The following is a 21,818-nucleotide window of genomic DNA, read 5'->3' as shown; positions in this document are numbered from 1 at the left end:
TCCAAAAGATCAAACTTCACTTTTATTCTCTGTTTCATGCATTGCCATCTCCATGTTTGCAACAGTTTTTTGGGGGGGTGGGGTGGGGGTAAAAGTCCTCCAAGGGTGCCATATGCATTATTTTACTGTATAACCCCGGAACTTGTTTATTCATAAATCCTATGAACTTCATTGAAAGTTAGGCTGCAACCCTACACTCGCTTCCAAAGGAGCAGACCCCAATGATCTGAGTGGGATTTACTTCAATAGAAGCCCTTTGGGACGCTTCCGTGAATTCATCCATCTCAAGATCTCTCTTAGCATTTCGGAACAGTCCTAAACCACCCTCCATGATTGAGCGGAGGAGACTGCCCCTTTGGGGATTTCTAGCTTGCTGGACTCAATGCCCTCTTGGACATACACCATTCCCAGTAGCTCCTGCCCTGTCCTCCCTATCGGGTTTGAGATTGCTGCTGGGCCCAGGGCCGGCGCGTCCATTTAGGCAAACTAGGCCATCGCCTAGGGCGCCAAAATGGAGGGGGCGCTGCCCAGCCTGCCCCCCAAACCCCCCAGCCACCGCCCGCCACCCTCGCCTGTGGCTTCGTTTCTTTTTTTCTTCTTCTACCGATGTTGCCGGGCGAGGGGCGGGCTAGCAAGGTGCCACGCTAGTGGCTGACTGGCGTGACGCCCCTCCTCGTTGGCCCGCCCCTCGCCCGGCAACGTCGGGAGAAGAAAAAATAAAAAAGAAGCTGCTGGCCGAGCGAGGCTGCAGCTTCCTTTTTTTCTTCTTCTCCCGCCGTTGCCGGGCGAGGGGCGGGCTAGCCATTCACACTGGGGGGGGGCGCCAGAAGGTGACCTCGCCTAGGGCGCCAAAAACCCTAGCACCGACCCTGGCTGGGCCTAACCACCACCACCAAAGTAAGGGAAAGAGAAGACTCAGCTGACAGCAAAAGGCCCTCCTGTGAAAGGGGAAAAAATGGCCACAAAATTAGATCTAGAACCAAACTCGAATGTAGCTTTGCATTGGTAAGCAAAGCTATGGGCCAGTGTAACAGGGTCCCCTTTCGTTTTATTTCCTCAGCTATGAGCCTATGTATAATAACAACCATTGATTTATTTTTTTAAAAAAACCCAGCCAAACCCCATCAGAACATTGAAAGCAAGAATGAAGAGAGAAATGCAGCCCTACAGCATCAGTTTAATGCAGTCTGGTGTGTTGCCATACACTTTAGCAATACACAATATCATGCACAATAGCAGAATTAACATCTATTTTAAAATATATTAACCAAGAAGGAAGTGCATATATATAATCTCTAGTACACAAATATTATTCTTGTACAAAATGAGGGAACACTGCAATATTAAATCATTTTTCCTCCTTGTACTGTACTTTTGAGGTTTGATTTTCTGCTTAAGTGCATTTATGAAATTACAAAATAACAGCTAACAATACATAATTTCAGCAGTTTTGTGAGGTTTTGCTGAAAAGACACATTGGATCCTGGCTCAGTAACTCTATGAATGAGTGATTATAGGTGGAAAAATAGTGCCAGGCATGTCCAGACATACACATTTTACAAGCAGTGGGTAGGACAATATAAGCACAACAGAGCAGCACTTCACCTATCCACTAAACGAGATTGAATGGAAGAAGCCTTTGCCATATTATATCACTATTGATCGGCTTGTCTCCTCTCCCCCCTGACAGGACTACTGTTACAGGTTTCCTCCTGAATTCCTGCCTGTCAATGCAGCTATAAAACCTCAGGAGACCGGTCAGCAAGAAGAAATAAATAAAATAGCATTTTCTTAAATGGTTGGAACCAGTGGCAACAATTTCACAACAGAGTTCACTAAATAATCAGAGCAGAGAGTTCTTAGGTACCCAGAGCACACAGAAAACTTCAGAAACTTCACATTGCCTTGGCATAAAGCATAATCTACAGCTAATACTGTAAATCAATTATTTCCCTAATTTAGAAATAGAAAGGGAATTCAATGAGATTCTGAATTCTTTCAGATACTGTATAAATTGCAGTTAAAGAAAATGCTCAATGTGATTTATTGTTAAAACCCTGTTGGTATATCAGTGGGGCAAAGAAGATGAGAAAGAACCTCAGAGATGAAACTGTTTATTCTTTTGTCCAGTAAATGTTCACAGGCAATTAATATTATCAGCCATGATAGATGGTGAAATCTGGAATGCCACAATAGCTCTAGGTTATTAAAGATCCATCTGTTGTACAAGTACTATTCTTTTACAATCTGGAGTATACAAATGTCTTTGGTAATGAAAATGTTCTCCCTTGAAATGCTTTTTTTATTCATTTATTATGTTTCTATCCTAGCTTCCCATCAAGGAGACATGCTCAGTTCTCTCTCACCCATTTCTGCACAGGACGCATTTTATTCTCACTGAGAAATAGTGACTAACTAAGGAGTTGAGCCTTCCCTGCCCTCGTCCAACAGCCACACCTCAATGCGACTACTTTATATTGATTATGGTGATTTCTTAACACCAGTACAAAAATGATAGTGGTGATGTAGCCAGGACTTGTTCACAGACAGGAAACACCAGCTGTTAGTCCCAGTACCCTTCAGAGCCAAACATCAGCCCTCAATACTTCAAATACAATGTATTTTAAAATCTCTCCCCCTCCCCTTGTGAAAAAAAAGCTGCCTCTCACCAGATGGGTGAGGCCTCAAAAGCACTGTGTTCCTTTGTTCATTTTTAGAAAGAAAAAAAATCAAGTTGTCTTCATAAATGAGATGCTCTACATATGCTCACATACATCATGTGTGTCCATGTGTTATGTTTCTGCTGTAAGACAGGGAGGTGAGGCACTATACAGATTTTAAAACGTAGCAAACCAAAATACCAATATTTAACAACTTGTATTTACCTAGAGATGGAAATTGGAACACAACGACATGTTTGTTGTTTCTGCTTGAGTTGCACTGCAGGCTTGCTGGATCTTCAGAGGGGATTCTGGGATGTGCTGTGTGCTCTGCACAATCAATCAAGCTCAGCTGGAAGAGCATGAGACTTAATCTCAAGGTTGTGGGTTCAAGCCCCACATGGGCAAAAATATTCCTGCATTCCATGGGGCTGGACTAGAGGAGCCCCTTGCTCCCGTCCAACTTTACAATTCTACAGTTCTACGATTATGTGAATCACTCAATCAACCATTTTATTTGTATGCTGCCTTTCCACAGTTCAAACCATGCTCAAGGCAGCTTAGTCATAAACGATAAATGAAGCATCAAAAAACTGAACAATTCCCACATAAATCATAAGATCCAAAATAAAGATCCAAAAAACAACACCCCCCCCACCCCCCGCAAACAAGGTATCAAAGGCACAGGTGTACTGGTTTCTAATTATTAGAGTTTTGGTGCATTTAGTGATAGAAACTTAAAAGTAAATTAACCATTATTGTGTGCATTGCTTAGCTTAACTAGGGCCTACTTCTCAATGACATAGTAAACTTGTTTCTGGGTTGTATAACTTCCAACTCTAGACAAAGTTTCACATGATTGAAAACTAATTATTTGCACATAGAAAATTAGATACCAAGAAGAACGGTTCTAGACTATTCGTATACTTGCTGTGTGTGTGTGTGTGTGTGTGTGTGTGTGTGTGTGTAGTTTTCTGTGTGGAAATAGCTTTTTGTACGATAGACTATTCAAAACAAGTTAGCCCCACATGCAATTCAGAGAAATACAGCCACAAACCAAGCTTGCTGGTTATTCAGAGTTAAGCACTGAAGAACTTGAGATGGCCACTGGCAACTCCCCATGTATGCAGAGGTTGCATCCTGAGGCACCGTGTGCATCAGTGGGACACATGCCAGGCCGCCCCGTTCCACCCCCGCCCCGTCTCTGTCCTGTGGTGCCCATAACAATGCATGTGTCAGCGGTCGTGTGCATGCCAATCGCGCACAAATGGAGGGGTGCCTGGAGCTACCCAGATACTGAATTGTGAATCAACACAGAAATACACACAAGCACATTTGAGAATTACAACAGCAATCCAGATCAATATTCCAATGAAAGCTACGCAGAAATAAACTTGCTTCACTGTAATATAATTAGAATCAGGGTGTTAGATATATCTGTGTTATTAATACTTTCTTAATTCAGATTTTGTACGTGTCATCAACAGCTTGCTCAATATTAGCAAAACTACCATAATAGCAAATTCGTTTTTTGACATGACTCCAAAGGATGTGTTTATCCAAGAAATGTTCCTGTGTATAACTACCTGTCAATTTGCACCAGGTTTCATATAATCAAAGGGTTCCTTTCACAAAACCAAGGAGGCTGTAGTCACTAGCAAACAAAGATAAAAGACTAGATATTTCTTTCTTTTGGACCAGGAGAAACAGCAAACATTCTGCCGTAAGCAGCAAGCATATGCAGTGATAGATGTGATTCAGGTACATGAGAGGAGCTGGACAAGATTGCCTGTCCAATGAAACAAGGATGACTCCTTCAGGGTAACAATCTTGAAACAACCTAGGAACAATGCAACTCTGAAAATACCCAAAATAAAGTGAGTGATTCAATAGTTCGAAAAAGGGAACAATTAAGTGAACACAAAAAAGAAAAAAAGAAAAAAGTTTTCCATATATTTTTGATTTTCAATCTGAACAGTTATCAGCTTTGATACCATTTCTATTGTTTACTGCCTCCTCTCATATCCTTCACAAAATGATTGTTTATGATTTTTATATAAAAAACACTAAAATTTTAATCTTGTCTGCTTTTCCTGGGTACTGACTCCACCTGCCACAAGCTAAGGGGGTGGCTTAGAAGTGTGGGGCCCACACACTTTTAGGCAAATGCATAGAGGGAACTTTTGTGAGAAATTATTATTAGCCATGATTACTAAATGGAACTGCCAAGTACAGAACCAGTTTATCTTTCTGCATTCCAGACACTGGCAACAAACCACAGGAGGACGCTGTCAGTGCTTGAAAGGCCTCACAGGCATCTAGCTGGCTGGGGCTCTTGGATACAGAATGCTGAGCCATAAGGAACCTGGACTGATCCAGCAAAGCAATGATTAGTGTTTTCATCTACATCCTTCCTGGATTTGGGTTATAGCAGCACAGTTTGATTATGGTAGTTTTGCATGTATCGGTCATGCCAGAAGCGAAATAATTCATCGCTACAGTTTGTCCTTCCTAATTCCTTCAATCTTCAAGTGAATTTTAGCCATTAATCTCGCTGCTTCTGTGCTTTTAGAAGTTCCCCTGCCAACTTTGTAATGTGCTTCCAGGCAAACTGAACATGGGCAGACTCCACTGTGCGGGCACAGACTGCGAAACGCAGCACAAATTTCCCTCTCAGGTTACAGGGAACAAGATGAATCTTCCTGGAATCGTTTATGTTTTTAAGTAGTGCTTCATTCAGTTCATTAGTACCCTAGAATAAAGATAAAACAAGCAAGAGTGGCCATTAACATCACACACGTCATTCTGGTAGCTCTGCCAGGATCATTTTAGGTGGGCAACCTTCAGCCTGCAGATATATGACTCAATTTGGAGTAAGCCACACCCACTTTTATTTACTTTTAGCAACATTTATATGCCGCTTATGCAGACAAAAGTCCTCTAAGCAGTTTACAAAAGGCAACCTAAAATATTCATTAAAAGTACCAAATAAAAACACACATTAAAAACAAGTTTACCTATACAATCAGCCATTTAAAAACAATTATACTTACTAAAATCCCATGTTAAAACTGCATGCTAAAATTACATTCCAGGATAGGCTTAATGTTCATTCTGCTTTGCACAGCCGAGTGACTCAATTTGAAGGTCCCAAATTTAATTACAGATCAGACCTCTTCATCAGATAATGCAGTTTCCAGATTTTGCAATGCAGTTTTAGTGCACAAAATGTATACAAAAAACACATGTTTTATGGTTGAAATGCATTGAAAATATATGTCCGGGGGGGGGGGGGAGGCATACAAAAATGTGTCTTACAGTAGTGTCATCACCAGAAAGTAGTGCTGGCAGATTGTGGCTTTTCATAGAATCATAGAATCATAGAATCATAGAGTTGGAAGAGACCACAAGGGCCATCCAGTCCAACCCCCTGCCAAGCAGGAAACACCATCAAAGCATTCCTGACAGATGGCTGTCAAGCCTCTGCTTAAAGACCTCCAAAGAAGGAGACTCCACCACACTCCTTGGCAGCAAATTCCACTGCCGAACAGCTCTTACTGTCAGGAAGTTCTTCCTAATGTTTAGGTGGAATTTTCTTTCTTGTAGTTTGAATCCGTTGCTCCGTGTCCGCTTCTCTGGAGCAGCAGAAAACAACCGTTCTCCCTCCTCTATATGACGTCCTTTTATATATTTGAACATGGTTATCATATCACCCCTTAACCTTCTCTTCTCCAGGCTAAACATACCCAGCTCCCTAAGCCGTTCCTCATAAGGCATCGTTTCCAGGCCTTTGACCATTTTGGTTGCCCTCTTCTGGACACGTTCCAGCTTATCAGTATCCTTCTTGAACTGTGGTGCCCAGAACTGGACACAATACTCCAGGTGAGGTCTGACCAGAGCAGAATACAGTGGTACTATTACTTCCCTTGATCTAGATGCTATACTCCTATTGATGCAGCCCAGAATTGCATTGGCTTTTTTAGCTGCTGCATCACACTGCTGACTCATGTCAAGTTTGTGGTCAACCAAAACTCCTAGATCCTTTTCACTTGTACTGCTCTCAAGCCAGGTGTCTCCCATCCTGTATTTGTGCCTTTCATTTTTTTTGCCCAAGTGTAGTACTTTACATTTCTCCTTGTTAAAATTCATCTTGTTTGCTTTGGCCCAGTTGTCTAATCTGTTAAGGTCATTCTGAAGTGTGATCCTGTCCTCTAGGGTATTAGCCACCCCTCCCAATTTGGTGTCATCTGCAAACTTGCTCAGGATTCCCTCAAGCCCATCATCCAAGTCATTGATAAAGATGTTGAACAAGACTGGGCCCAAGACAGAACCCTGTGGCACCCCACTAGTCACTACTCTCCAGGATGAGGAGGAGCCATTGATGAGCACCCTTTGGGTTCGGTCAGTAAGCCAGCTACAAATCCACTGAATGGTAGCATTGTCTAGCCCACATTTTACCAGCTTCTTTACAAGAATACCATGGGGCACTTTGTCAAAGGCCTTGCTGAAATCAAGATAGGCTACATCCACAGCGTTCCCTTCATCTACCAGGCTTGTAATTCTGTCAAAAAATGAGATCAGATTAGTCTGACATGACTTATTTTTCAGGAACCCATGCTGACTTTTAGTGATCACAGAGTTTCTTTCTAGGTGCTCACAGACTGTTTGCTTAATGATCTGCTCTAGAATCTTTCCTGGTATTGATGTCAGGCTGACTGGGCGGTAATTGTTTGGGTCCTCTCTTTCCCCCTTTTTGAAAATAGGGACAACATTTGCCCTCCTCCAGTCTGCTGGAACTTCGCCTGTTCTCCAGGAATTTTCAAAGATTATTGCCAGTGGTTCTGAAATCACCTCTGCCAGTTCTTTTAATACTCTTGGATGTAGTTCATCTGGCCCTGGAGACTTGAATACATCTAAACTAGCCAAGTATTCTTGTACTACCTCCTTACTTATGCTGGGCTGTGTTTCCCCTGCTGAATCATCTGCTCCATATTCTTCAGGTCGGGCGTTGTTTTCTTTCTTGGAGAAGACTGAGGCAAAGAAGGCATTGAGGAGTTCTGCCCTTTCTCTGTCCCCTGTTTGCATTTCACCATCTTCTCCTCTGAGTGACCCCACTGTTTCCTTGTTTTTCCTTTTGCTACGGACATACCCATAAAAGCCCTTTTTGTTGCTTTTAACCTCTCTGGCGAGCCTGAGTTCATTCTGTGCTTTAGCTTTTCTGACTTTGTCTCTACACGTGCTGGCTATATGTTTGAATTCCTCTCTGGAGATTTCCCCCCTTTTCCATTTTTTGTACATATCCCTTTTAAATCTTAACTCAGTCAAAAGTTCTTTAGATAGCCAGCCTGGCTTCTTTAGGCACCTTCCATGTTTCCGTCTCATTGGTATTGCCTGAAGTTGTGCTTTTAATATCTCCCTTTTAACAAACTCCCAACCATCATGAACTCCCTTCCCTTTTAGTATTACTGTCCATGGGATTTCACCCAGCGTTTCCCTAAGTTTTCTGAAGTCGGCTTTCTTAAAGTCTAGAATTTGGACCTTAGTATGCTTGGTTGCTCCTTTCCGCTGGATAATAAACTCCAGAAGAGCATGGTCACTCCCACCTAATGATCCTGCCACTTCTACCCCACTAACCAAGTCATCACTATTGGTTAGGACCAGATCTAAAATGGCTGATCCTCTTGTTGCTTCTCCCACTTTCTGGACAATGAAGTTGTCTGCAAGGCCAGTGAGGAATCTGTTCGACCTTATGCTCTTGGCTGAGTTTGACATCCAACAAATATCAGGATAGTTGAAATCCCCCATTACTACTGTCTCACTTCCTTTGGAATGCTTGGCCATCTGTTCCAGGAAGGCATCATCTGTGTCCTCAGTTTGGCTTGGGGATCTATAGTAAACTCCCACAATGAGATCACTGTTGTTTTTCTCTCCCTTAATTTTGACCCAGATACTCTCAATTTGGCTTTGAAGTTTTAAATCCTGGATCTCTTCACAGGTATACATATCCCTAACATATAAAGCTACTCCTCCTCCTTTCCTGTTTGGTCTATTTCTCTTAAATAGATTGTATCCCTCTATTACTACATTCCAATCATGAGACTCATCCCACCAGGTTTCAGTGATGCCTATTATGTCATATTTAGTTTGCTGTACCAAGAGCTCAAGTTCATCTTGTTTATTTCCCATGCTCTGTGCATTAGTATACAGACACTGAAGACCGTTGATCATTCCCCCATGTCTCTTATTTAAGGATATTTTCGTCCCACCACTAGGTCTGCATGCTGCTTGCTCCATTTGGTCCTTGACATTCGGATGATCATCTTCAGCATTTGATAGACTCCTACCTTCAGGACCACTGTCTCCCTCCCCCACATAAGTCAGTTTAAAGCCCTCCTGATGAGGTTTTTGAGTTTCGTGGCAAAAACATTCCTCCCAACTTTTGTGAGGTGCAGTCCATCACTTGCCAGAAGTCCATCTTCAAGAAACTGCAGACCGTGATCTAGGAATCCAAACCGTTCCTGTTTGCACCATTTGCGAAGCCAGTTGTTCACTTCCCCTATTTTTCCCTCTCTCCCTGGGCCATGTCGTTCAACTGGGAGGACAGAAGAGATGACAATTTGTGCATCTAATTGCTTCAACTTCCTGCCCAGAGCCTCATAATCATTTTTGATCTTCTGTAAGCTATGGCTTGCAGTGTCATTGGTTCCCACATGCACCAAAAGGAAGGGGTATTTGTCGGTGGGTTTTATGATTCCTTGCAGCCGTTCTGTTACATCTTTGATCTTGGCCCCAGGTAGACAGCACACCTCTCGAGACATCTTGTCAGGCCCACAGATTACTGCTTCTGTACCCCTCAGTAGGGAATCCCCAATCACCACTACACGCCTCTTCATAGGCTTGGTTGGGATTCTTCCATGTGCTGTCCCTTCCAAGGTTACCTGCATATTCCCAGAGGACTGACTTGGTTGCTCGTCTTCATATTCCTCATCAACTGTGATGAGGGAGAGATCCTCAGGTGGAGTCTGTTTCTCGTCTTCCATGAGCACTTCAAAACGGTTGTGTAATTCTAAGCACTCAGAGCGATCCCTGGGCCTTCTACTTCTATGAGTCACGTTCCTCCATACATCTGGCTGCTGTGTTGGGGAACTGACCTCCTCCTCAGGGAGATCCCCTGTCTCCTCCTTGGTGCAGACAGTGTGCTCTGCTGCATCCAAGAAAAGCTCCAGCTCTTTAATTCTCTGGAGCGTAGATACACGCCCCTGAAGCTGCTGCACCTTCTCTTCCAGAAGGGCAACCTTGTTTTCTAGTAGGGCAACCAACTTGCAATTGTTGCAGGTGTAGCTACCCACATCCTTTGGCAAGAAAACAAACATTGCACAGGAATTGCAGGTGACAACGGTTGTTCCCTCCACCTCCATCTTGAAAACCTTGAGGTCAAGGGAGAAAGAGGAAGAGGCCTAGGTCCCCCCTAACAAACGTGTGAGACTTCCTGCCCTAGATCAAAAAGATGGGTCAAACTGCTCTGACTAGCCCACAGCTAATCACCTGAACTTCCTGACTCACACTTCTAGGTGAAAGGTCACAGCCAGAAACAAACAAGGTCACAGCCAGAAACAAACACCCACACAAGCCTGAAGTCACCCAAATCCAAGAGGCAGCAGCCCTTCTGCTCCTTCCTCAGTCGCTGCACTCCAAGCTCTGACTTTTGAAATTTGAGGCCTCTAAATCGCAACAAATAATATAAGAGCCGGAAATTTCTGCAAGTTTACCTTTAGTCGGAAGCACACCAGTCCCAGAATGACATCAGCACAGATCTCAAATCGATCGTCCTGCAACACCAAGTCCTTAAATTCATGTGCCAGCTTAACATGCTAAAATGATAATGAAAAGTTATAAAACAAAATCCAGCAAAAGAAGCAGAAGCAGAAGAACTGAAAAACTGACATGTTCTTTCTGTGAGATAACCAACTTCATATAACCAACATGTTTAAGTCTCATGAATGCATGAAGGTGATTGAGTGGGTGGTTGCTGAACAACTCCAGGCACGGTGGGAGGATGCGGACCATTTGGATCACTTCCAGTCAGGATTCAGGCCTCATCATGGGACTGAAACTGCTTTGGTCGCAGTGGTTGACGATTTCCGGTGGGCTAGGGACAAAGGTGAGAGCTGTTTCCTAGTTCTGCTGGATCTCTCAGCGGCTTTTGAACCATCGACCATAACATCCTTCTGAACCGTCTAGAGGGGTTGGGAGCTGGGGGCACTGTTATACAGTGGTTCTGCTCCTTCCTCCTGGACCATTTCCAGAAAGTGGTGTTGGGGGATGAATGTTCAGACCCCTGGTCTCTCACTTGTGGGGTGCCTCAGGGTTCCGACCTCCCCCATGATTTTTAACATCAGAAATCGATCATCAGGAGGTTTGGGCTGGGTGTTCATCAGTATGCAGATTATATCCAGCTCTACCTCTCTTTTAAATCAGAACCAGTGAAGGAACTGATTCTCCTGTGTGAGTGTCTGGAGGCGGTTGGCAGCAAACAGAATCCTGACAAGACAGAAGTACTGTTTTGGGGGGACAGGGGGTAAGCTGGAGTGGAGGACTCCCTGGTCCTGAATGGGGCAACTGTCCCCCTGAAGGACCAGGTGCGCAGCCTGGGAGTCATTTTGGATTCACAGCTGTCCATGGAGGCGCAGGTCACTTCTGTGTCCAGGGCAGCTGTTTATCAGCTCCACCTGGTATGCAGGCTGAGTCCCTACCTGCCCATGGACTGTCTCGCCAGAGTGGTGCATGCTCTAGTTATCTCTCGCTTGGACTACTGCAATGCGCTCTACGTGGGGCTACCTTTGAAGGTGACCCGGAAACTACAACTAATCCAGAATGCGGCAACTAGACTGGTGACTGGGAGCAGCCGCCGAGACCATATAACACTGGTCCTGAGAGTCCTGCATTGGCTCCCAGTATATTTCCGAGCACAATTCAAAGTGTTGGTGCTGACCTTTAAAGCTCTAAATGGCCCAGTATACCTGAAGAAACGTCTCCACCCCCATTGTTCAGCCCGGACACTGAGGTCCAGCTCCAAGGGCCTTCTGCTGGTTCCCTCACTGCGGGAAGTGAGGCTACAGGGAACCAGGCTGAGGGCCTTCTTGGTAGTGGTGCCTGCCCTGTGGAACGCCCTCCCATCAGATGTCAAGGAGATAAACAACTATCTGACTTTTAGAAGACATCTGAAGGCAGCCCTATTTAGGGAAGTTTTTTTAATGTTTGATGTTTTATTGTGTTTTTAATATTCTGTTGGAAGCCGCGCAGAGTGGCTGGGGAGACCCGGCTGGATGGATGGGGTATAAATAAAATTATTTATTTATTTATTTATTTATTTATTTATTTATTTATTATTATTTAGTTAATATCATAGAGTAAGCTGTCCTGCCAGGCTTAGCTAAGTCACTCCCCTTCACATTGGGAAGAAGGTAATCAGGCCTATTATTGTACTTCAGTCTACCTGAGAAGCGTAACGTGAGGTCTGAGCTGGTTACACCAATCTCAGACCGCATGCCTCTAACAAGCCTCTCTTGAGTTCCTATAACAATAATTTAGGAACAATAATTTAGGAACTTTCACCACTTTGGAGCTAAACTAACTTTTACTGCCTATGCAACTTTTTCTGAATGCTGTGTGGAAAAGTACATGAACATGACCTTTGAAGAGTTTGTAAGTAAACCACTTTTAACTTCTCAAATGTGTAAATTTTTCTATGTTAGGTGAAGAAGGAAACTTTGGAAGGAACTTAGGAAAGCATATTTTAAAAGTCCAAGAGTCTATACTTTAGGTTTTACTTTGCTACATATTTTGTGATTTTAAATCTCTGCTGGAGTTCTCTCAGTTGCCCGAAACTTGGATTTTAGCATCCAGGAATTATCCTTTTGTGACTATGTGTTTCCTTGCCACCAACCTTTTCTAGCTATCTAGTCCTATCCCCACCCTCCAGTAAGGCTTTAAGATTATTTTCTTGAATGTTGCTGAGGACTGCCAAAAAAATGCCCCTTGGGCTGTTTGTGGGCCATGGGCTGTGGTTTGGACCACCCTGGGCTAGACACATTTTTAGAAGAATTGCATCCGCAGAAGTCTTTGCACAGACTCTGTCACGCATGAATGCATCCTTGGAAGCAGTAGCTACAATGTCAGGATATGGAAACAGGGTCTCACTTTTCACAGGAAGATGACTATGTTCAACAGATCTCAGTGGGATCTGTTGAGGACTGAATAACAGCACAGAATATGGAAATGTCTACAAGATACAAAACTAATTGTCTTCTCTCTCTCTCTCTCTCTCTCTCTCTCTCTCTCTCTCTCTGTGTGTGTGTGTGTACAGTGCTTTTTGTCCTAAAAAAAAGTTTAGGGGTACTCTCATTTTGACTCAAGAAAATCACCATTTTATAGTTCAGATAGGGGGAAATAAATACAGTAAATGGACAAAAATACAAAGATTCACAAAATGTTTAGGGGTATGCACACCCCTGCGCCCCCCCAGAAAAAAGCACAGTGTGTGTGTGTGTGTGTGTGTGTGTGTGTGTGTGTGTGTGTGGTAAATATATTCTGTACCATGTGGTTATTAGTATGTCCCTGCATTGCAGGGGATTGGACTAGATGACCCTCAGAGTCCCTTCCAAACTCTACAATTCCCTGACTCTATGTTGTTTAGCAGGTTCATATGTGGGAAGGTCAGTTCTCACTCAGTATGGCAACCTTTTCGCTATATTTAATTTTTTCCAGAAAGTTAGAACTGTACACTAATCAGGGGCACTGTATCAATTTTTTTGGGGGGGGGGGGGATTCCAAATTGCTACTCAAAACCTCAAATGGCCTCGGCATAGCTTCTATGTTATTAAACTACAAAGGAGAAACTAGATTAAAATGTGGGGCTTTTCTTGCATTATAGCAGCTGTTCTACAGGAAAATAATAGTTCGCTGATGTTTTAAATTGTACCGTAAATCTATTAATCTATATAACAAGTAGTACTGTACTTATTAAAACCACTGGGAGGCGCCAAGAGCTTTGGCTCTTACAATGCTGAACTGAAGTTCTTTCTCTGCAGCTCTGACAAGATACTTTACAGCCCAGACCTCTGTATATTTACTCAGAAGCCACCATAGCTGCCAAGTTTTCCCTTTTCTCGCGAGGAAGCCTATTCAGCATAAGGGGAAATCCCTGTAAAAAAGGGATAACTTGGCAGCTATGAGCCAGTCCCATTTTCTTCAGCGGAATCTAATTTCTAAGCTTATGAACACAGGTGTTGCCTTTAAAAAGTATTGCCTTTTACAAATTAAATATCAAAACCACCCAAAGGTTTGCTGTGTGTGGGCCCTTCAGAATCGTTACTGGTTTTTTTGGTTTTTTTAATAGGAATTTTGTGAACCTGCTCCTTGCCTGCAGGATCCTTACATCAGGCCTAGAAGAGCAGGGCCCAGACTCCAAAAACTGGGTCTGCAGAGTAGGCCCAAAGATCATCGCAGCGTGAGAGGCGGAGGCCACCTCGGCCGTAAGAATGTAGCTGGAAGAAACTGAGATGGCACCAAGGACTGATCTCCATCTCGGCTGCAAGTCTTGTGGGTCCAGCTCCCTCTCCTGTTTTAACTGTTCTAATTGTTTTTAACTTCAGTGTTTTAAATTCAGGGTGGGTGTTGTTTAGTCTGAAGAATGGGCAATTGCAATACAGTGGTGCCTCGCTAGACGAATTTAATTCGTTCCACAGGTCTTTTCTTATAATGAAAAATTCATCTAGCGAATCCCATAGGAATGCATCGAATTTTTTTGAATTTTGTTTTGCCCATAGGAATGCATTAATTGAATTTCAATGCATTCCTATGGGAAACCGTTATTCACTAGTCGAATTTTTCATAAAACAAATTCGTCTAGCGAGGCAATCTCCGCTCGAAAAATCATTTCGTTAAGCGGAAATTTCGTTAAGCAGGGCATTCGTTAAGCGAGGCACCACTGTAGTTCAGGGCAGGGGGAGATGGGGGGGGAGGCCAGGTAAGGGGCACAAGCAGTTGGTGACTGTGCCCTTTGCCAGCCCCTCCTCCAACCTGGGGAACCTCGGGACTGCAGCTACTGTTGTTGAATGCCTGGTTGGCTTGGAGTAAGACCTCTCTCATGCTTGACATCACTGAGACTTGGTGGGTGAGCAGAGTGGGGTTGGTCTCACCCAGCTGTACCCACCTGGGTACTCAGGGCAGACTTGAGGGTCGGGGAGGCGGAGTTGTTGTGGTCTATAGAGATTCATATTCTCTCTCTCTCTCTCTCTCTCTCTCTCTCTCTCTCTCTCTCTCTCTCCTCCCTCCCTCCCTCCCTCCCTCCCTCCCTCCCTCTCCAGTCTCTCTGTCCAGTTGGGGGTAGAATCTAGAGTGTGTGTTCCTGGCATCGGGCAATTAGGACAGCTTAGGGATTCTGCTGGTTTACTGCTCCCTTGCTGCCCAGCAGTCTCCCTGCCTGAGCTGACAGAGCTGGTCCTAGAGGTGGTGTTGAGGACTTGCAGACTGCTGGTTCTGGGGACTTCAACAGGATGAAGAGGAACCGTTAGTGAGCACTCTTTGGGTTCTGTCAGTCAGGGCTGGCTCTAGGTAGACTCCCGGTGGCGCGGTGCGCCAGGGCACTGGGCCGGTAGGCAGGGCGCTGCGCGTCGAAGCCGTGTGGAAACCATGCTGCGCCCTGTGAGGGCGGGGGCGCCATAGCAATCTCCGCCCCTCAGCGCCAGGGCGCCCGACCTGCTCGAGACTGCCCTGCTGTCAGTCAATCAGCTACAATTCCACCTAACAGTTATATCACCTAGTCCATATTGTGCCAGCTTTTCCACAAGAAGATCATGGGGGACTTTGCCAAAAGCCTTACAGAAATCAAGATACACTACATCTACAACATGCCCCTGACCCACCAAGCTTGTACATCTATCACAAAAGGAGAAATGAAATTTGAAAAAAGCCTGTGTTCATCTGTAAAACTCCTTCTCATCTTTTCTTGCCCTTTGAGTATTCAGTGGTAAAATAAAATGTATTCACCTTGCGGATATACTCTTGTAGTCCCTTCACTCCATACATCCGAAACACAAACCACATCTTCAAAGAACGGAACCGACGGCCTAAGGGGATCTGCCAGTGCTGGAGGAGAGATCAAATAAGACTTTTTTTTGATACAGAACAGAATTTGCAACAGAAGAAGAAACTGCCCACACCTTTACAGACTTCACAGTAGAATGCTCAAGAAGCCAAATATGGTGGCTGATTCCAAAGTTCTGAAGGATCAGCACACAGATAGGTGGATAATGAACACCGCTTTTCTCTCCTGAAGCATTCCAACAAGAGTGAGAATTGAAAATATTGTGATGAATTAATGTTCTGTACTTACCCTATAATCTGTAATAAGTCCTGTATGTTGGTGGGGAGAAAAACATATAATGTAATATTATATAAACACACATTCACAACTACAATGTCCTATTATGAGACTGCGGGAAGTGGAATCCTTGGAACCTCTCAGCAGGGAGTGGTTGTGGCGTCCAACTTCTGTAACAATATAAATATATTGCAGGGCACCCATTCCTCTCCTCCATGAACCTAGAATTCAGGAGGGTGGAACTGCCAGGCCACCAGCCACCCATGGGGCCTCCCCACCTGCCTGCGGCCTCCCTGCCTTCCTCCCCCCAATGCTGCAATTAGGCTTCTTAAAATGTCCTTTTCCCCACGCTTGATGTGATGTAAAGAGAACCATTGTTGGGGGGGGGTCACAGCTGTGATCCCCTACTGCAGGCATGGCCAACAGGTACGGTAGATCGGGATCTACCGGTAGATCCCCAGGACGTTTCTGGTAGATCGTGGGTAGATTGTGGGTTCCTTAGTGATCGCCAGCCTAAAAGAAAAGAAAGAGCTCTCCCCCTAAAAAAATACCTGAATAACTCTTGTCTCTCCCCCACAAAAAAGCTCATTAACAGTATGTGTATGACTGTGTTAGTGTGTTGCACAGAATGACTGGATTGCTCCCTGTCCCTCTTGCCTGCCTAGAGCCCCCCGGCTCCTCCTCCCTCATGCCGGCAGAGAGGGAGGGGTATGTGTGAGTTTGCGTGGGTGGGAGGAAAGTGGGAGCCACGACTCACAGAGGGATTTCCCCCCTGTCCCTGTCTCTTTGAGCCACTGGGGAAGAAAGAGAGACAGAGAGAGGTGGATGGGTGCCCCTAGCTGAGGGGGTGGGAGAGAGAGAGAGAGAGGTGGATGGGTGTCCCTAGCTGAGGGGGTGGGGGAGAAAAAGAGAGAGAGAGAGCAACGTTCAAACATGGCAGATGAGCACCTTAAGGATTCCCTGAAGCTGGCCCTGACACAGTACTCGTCTGATATTGAACAGTTGGTTACCAAAATGGTGATGCAGGTGTCACACTAACAATGGATGAAGGCATGTATTTTTTAAGAAATCTTGATAGGTAGGTTAATGGAGTGGGTAAAGGAGTTCGTGCGGCGTACAGTTTTGTGAGTGCTTTTATGCAATTCTCTCCCAATAAATCTCTAAAAGTTTCTGTTGTCCCCCATAAGAAAAGTATTTGGGCAGTGCTCCCCCCAAAAAGGTTACCAAATCTGGTCACCCCCCTTTCCTTCTCCCTAAAAAAATCTCAACAACTTTGAGCCGAACCCCCAAAAATGGGGGTAGATCACCACCAGATTTTGATTCTGAAAGTAGATCACAGCCTCTTGGGAGTTGGCCACCCCTGCCCTACTGAAAATTCCCCCAGCTCTGTGGTTAGGCTTGGGGGGAGAAACTCTTACTTAGCTCCATAAGGCAGGGGTGAAACCAACTTTATTTCACCCGGGTCAAAGGTTTGCATTTGCACACACACACACACACACACACACACACACACACACACACATGACACCCCCTCTGGAAGCTTACCCAGGGCAAACAAAAAACAAAAAACCTGGCTACCCCCCCCCAACTATGACTGCATTAGGAGATTTTCTCAAATCCAAGTGTGGGAGGAGGCATGTTGGGGGGAGGACACTCACAGCTGAGGTTAAGCTTTCCCTTTCCAGCTCTCACTCCCCCTACAAAAAGAAAAACACTCCACCCCCTGCTGGGGGTTCAACCCCCCCCCCACTTATTGGCTCTAAAAGATCATCTTTAAAGCCTAATAGCAGCAAGGGAGGGGTGAGGAACTCAAGGCAGTTCACAGATAAAAATAAGAACAGCTAAAAAGAAAGGGAATAAATAACCGTTTAAAACATTTAGCCATCGATAGAAGTAAAACTGTGTGTGCATATGGTACAGGATTGGATTGGATCTCAATGAACCAGAACTCCAGATAAGCAGCAGGAAAAAAAACATGTTTTCCTCTCTCACTGGTGATGTCAATTTAATGGTTGCAGGGCTTGAGCAAACGTCTGAAGCAACTGGGGATGGATAACTAATTCCATGTTGCCGTAACAGGCCATGTGCCTAATGAGCTACTAGCAACCTCTCAGAAACAAGCATAACGCCACCAGCTATTAGCCCTTGTCACCATGATTATAAGCCTCACTCGTACAGCTCTATCCAGCCCAGATGAACGCAATTAAGGCTGCATATGGGGCATTTATCATACAGCATGAAGGCGAATCCCTCCCTCGCTGCCACCCGACTGCCATCCTTTGGCTGCCAGGAAGTCAAAAACAATCCCCGATTTGAGAATGCAAATTGACACAAAATTACAGCATCATACAAAATATGGATTTCCCCCTCCAGTACAGAGTTGCTTGGCAATTATGGAAGTACACCGTACAAGCAGACAGACAAAAAAGCAACAACAAAACCACCCCACTTTGATTTACCTGCTGGAGCAATGGCTTTCATTATGTCAACTTTGCCAGTTGTAGCCCTCCAATTGCACCTAGAATTTGATTAGGCTCCTGTTGCCACTTCAAAGAAGCTTTCCTGGTTTGGTGTTACTTTCCCAACAAAGAGTACTTTCAAAAGAAGTTGTTATGGCAACTACGAACCCCCAAATTTAATTTGGGATCTCCTCCAAGCCAGTGCCAAACTGTTGCAGTTGGATCCCAAATTTGGGGATTTGTAGTTAAATATGAACCCTGTGTTTGATGTATCATTTGCTCAGTTTGTGGGGTGCTGAAAAACGAGGGGTAAATGCTGCAAAAAACTGCAAAACTTTGGCACAGGTTTGGAGATGACCCCAAATTTGGGTGTTTGTAATTTATTTTCCTTTAAAACATATTTATTGCATGGCTACTGGTCCATCTGGCTCCTTGGTGTATTTTTATAGCACCAGTAAGTGTGCAGGGCACTTTCTGTACCAAGATGGTGGGGCTACCTTTGAAGGTGACCCGGAAACTGCAATTAATCCAGAATGCGGCAGCTAGACTAGTGACTGGGAGTGGCCGCCGGGACCACATAACACTGGTCCTGAGAGATCTACACTGGCTCCCAGTACGTTTCCGAGCACAATTCAAAGTGTTGGTGTTGACCTTTAAAGCCCTAAATGGTCTCGGTCCTGTATACCTGAAGGAGCGTCTCCACCCTCATCATTCAGCCCAGACACTGAGATCCATCACCGAGGGCCTTCTGGCGGTTCTGAGCAAGTTCTGGCTGTCCTGAGCAAGTTTGCAGACGACACCAAATTGGGAGGGCTGGCTAATACCCCAGAGGACAGGATCAAACTTCAAAATGAACTTAACAGATTAGACAACTGGGCCAAAGCAAACAAGATGAATTTTAACAAGGAGAAATGTAAAGTACTACACTTGGGCAAAAAAAAAAAAAAATGAAAGGCACAAATACAGGATGGGTGACACCTGGCTTGAGAGCAGTACATGTGAAAAGGATCTAGAAGTCTTGGTAGACCACAAACTTGACATGAGGCAACAGTGTAATGCAGCAGCTAAAAAAGCCAATGCAATCCTGGGCTGCATCAATAGGAGTATAGAATCTAGATCAAGGGAAGTAATAGTACCACTGTATTCTGCTCTGGTCAGACCTCACCTGGATACAGACAAGCTGGAACGTGTCCAGAAGAGGGCAACCAAAATGGTCAAAGGCCTGGAAACGATGCCTTATGAGGAACGGCTTAGGGAGCTGGGTATGTTTAGCCTGGAGAAGAGAAGGTTAAGGGGTGATATGATAGCCATGTTCAAATATATAAAAGCATGTCATATAGAGGAGGGAGAAAGCCCCATGAATCCCCTAGACGCAATCAAAAAGCAATGGGAGGATGACATAGGATATGAAATAAACCCCACCCAATGGACCTAAATGTGGTCTAAACCCCCCTTCAAATCTTCAATGAAAAGAAAAGAACTCTCCCTGAAACTAACCTACAGGTGGTACCTAACCCCAAGAAAACTAGCACTAATACACCCAGGAACCTCACCAAAATGCTGGAGAGGGTGCACCTCCACAGGAATATACCTCACATGTGGTGGGAATGCCCCAAAATCCAATCATTCTGGACAATAACCATACGAGAAATTTGTAAGATAACTAAGCAAGTGCTAGAAATCCCCCCCAGAACTGGCCTTATTAAACATCTTCCAAGACAACAATGCCCATGCAGAATACAAAGAACTCATAACCCACCTACTGTCAGCAACCAGAAACATCATAACCAGACACTGGAAAGACCTGTCAGGAGCAAACATGGACCAATGGTATCAAGTAGTATGGGAAACAGCCCTACTAGAAAAACTAACCAGTAAGCTGAAAATGACACAGGGACAAACAGAAGAAGACACCTTCACCCCAATATGGTTCCCCTTCATCACTTACACAGCCCAACAAGACAATGACATAAACCCACTGTCAGCATTCAAATCAATATGGTTAAACCCACCCACCCACCCCACTCATGCAAGAAACCAAAGACCACCACAGCCATCCACAAATGAATAATCACACCCTATGCCAATCTCCGACCTCTCTCACCAACAAAGGAACACAAGCAAACAACAGTGAACCCGCATAAACAACGCTGACACTGAATCCCTACATATATCAAGGAAAACAGAAGCATAGGCACCCCACCCCACCCACCTCTCCCCCCTTCTTCCTAATGTCTCAACAAGCAAGATTGATGTGTAACAATGGAAAAAATATGAGACACTGCATTACCTTTGTAAACCAAGAAAATCCTCAATAAAAATTATTTTTAAAAATATAGAGAGAGAGAGGAGAGAGAAAGATTGTTTTCTGCTGCTCCAGAGAAGCGGACAAGGAGCAATGGATTCAAACTACAAGAAAGAAGATTCCACCTAAACATTAGGAAGAACTTCCTGACAGTAAGAGCTGTTCGGCAGTGGAATTTGCTGCCAAGGAGTGTGGTGGAGTCTCCTTCTTTGGAGGTCTTTAAGCAGAGGCTTGACAGGCATATGTCAAGAATGCTTTGATGGTGTTTCCTGCTTGGCAGGGGGTTGGACTGGGTGGCCCTTGTGGTCTCTTCCAATCCTATGATTTTATGATTCTGTGATTCTATGGTTCCCTCATTGCGAGAGGTGAGGTTACAGGGAACCAGACAGAGGGCCTTCTCGGTAGTGGCACCCGCCCTGTGGAACACCCTCCCAGCAGATGTCAAGGCAACAAGCAATTATTTTACTTTTAGAAGACAACTGAAGGCAGCCCTGTTTAGGGAAGTTCTTAATGTTTGATGCTGTACTGATTTTAATATTCGGTTGGAAGCCACCCAGAGTGGCTGGGGAAACCCAGCCAGATGGGCGGGGTTTAAATAATAAATTATTATTATTATTATTATTATTATTATTATTATTATTATTATTGCTTTAAGTCTAAAGTTAGGCAAAAAGGGGGTAGCAAGAGAGGACGTGAGAGAGGAAGGCCAGCAAAAGAAGTGGGAGCAAGTGCATGTGCGAAGGCTTCATTTCAGCTGAAGAGGAGAACTAAGAGGCAAGACGAACGTCTTTTTCAGGTTACAGGTAGGTAGCCGTGTTGGTCTGGATCGAAGTAAAATAAAAAAATTCCTTCAGTAGCACCTTAAAGACCAACTAAGTTTTTATTTTGGTATGAGCTTTCGTGTGCATGCACACTTCTTCAGATACAGTGAAATGGAAGTTTCCAGGCACTTATGTAGAGAAGGGGTGGGGAGGGGTGGGGATGGGGAGGGGGGATCACTCAGAAGGGTG

At 44.5% G+C, this 21,818-nt stretch overlaps 1 protein-coding gene across 2 annotated transcripts in view; it reads right to left on the bottom strand.

The window, feature by feature from the left end:
- Window positions 1-805: 805 nt before the first annotated feature.
- DDC (dopa decarboxylase) overlaps window positions 806-21,818 on the bottom strand; it is a 64,768-nt gene continuing 43,755 nt past the window's right edge. For both annotated transcript variants that reach the window (XM_035134977.2, XM_035134978.2), the window contains exons 11-14: window positions 16,057-16,076; window positions 15,711-15,809; window positions 10,430-10,531; window positions 806-5,412 (exon numbers count right to left, since the gene is read on the bottom strand). In XM_035134977.2, coding sequence (XP_034990868.1) covers window positions 5,206-5,412; window positions 10,430-10,531; window positions 15,711-15,809; window positions 16,057-16,076 — 428 coding nt within the window. In that variant the 3' untranslated portion in view covers window positions 806-5,205. The remainder of the gene's footprint in view (window positions 5,413-10,429; window positions 10,532-15,710; window positions 15,810-16,056; window positions 16,077-21,818) is intronic.

Source organism: Zootoca vivipara, chromosome 13, assembly GCF_963506605.1.
Source record: "Zootoca vivipara chromosome 13, rZooViv1.1, whole genome shotgun sequence".
NCBI classification, from domain to species: Eukaryota; Metazoa; Chordata; class Lepidosauria; order Squamata; family Lacertidae; genus Zootoca; species Zootoca vivipara.
Note: the sequence above shows the minus strand (reverse complement) of the source record. Positions and strands in the feature narration are given on the sequence as shown.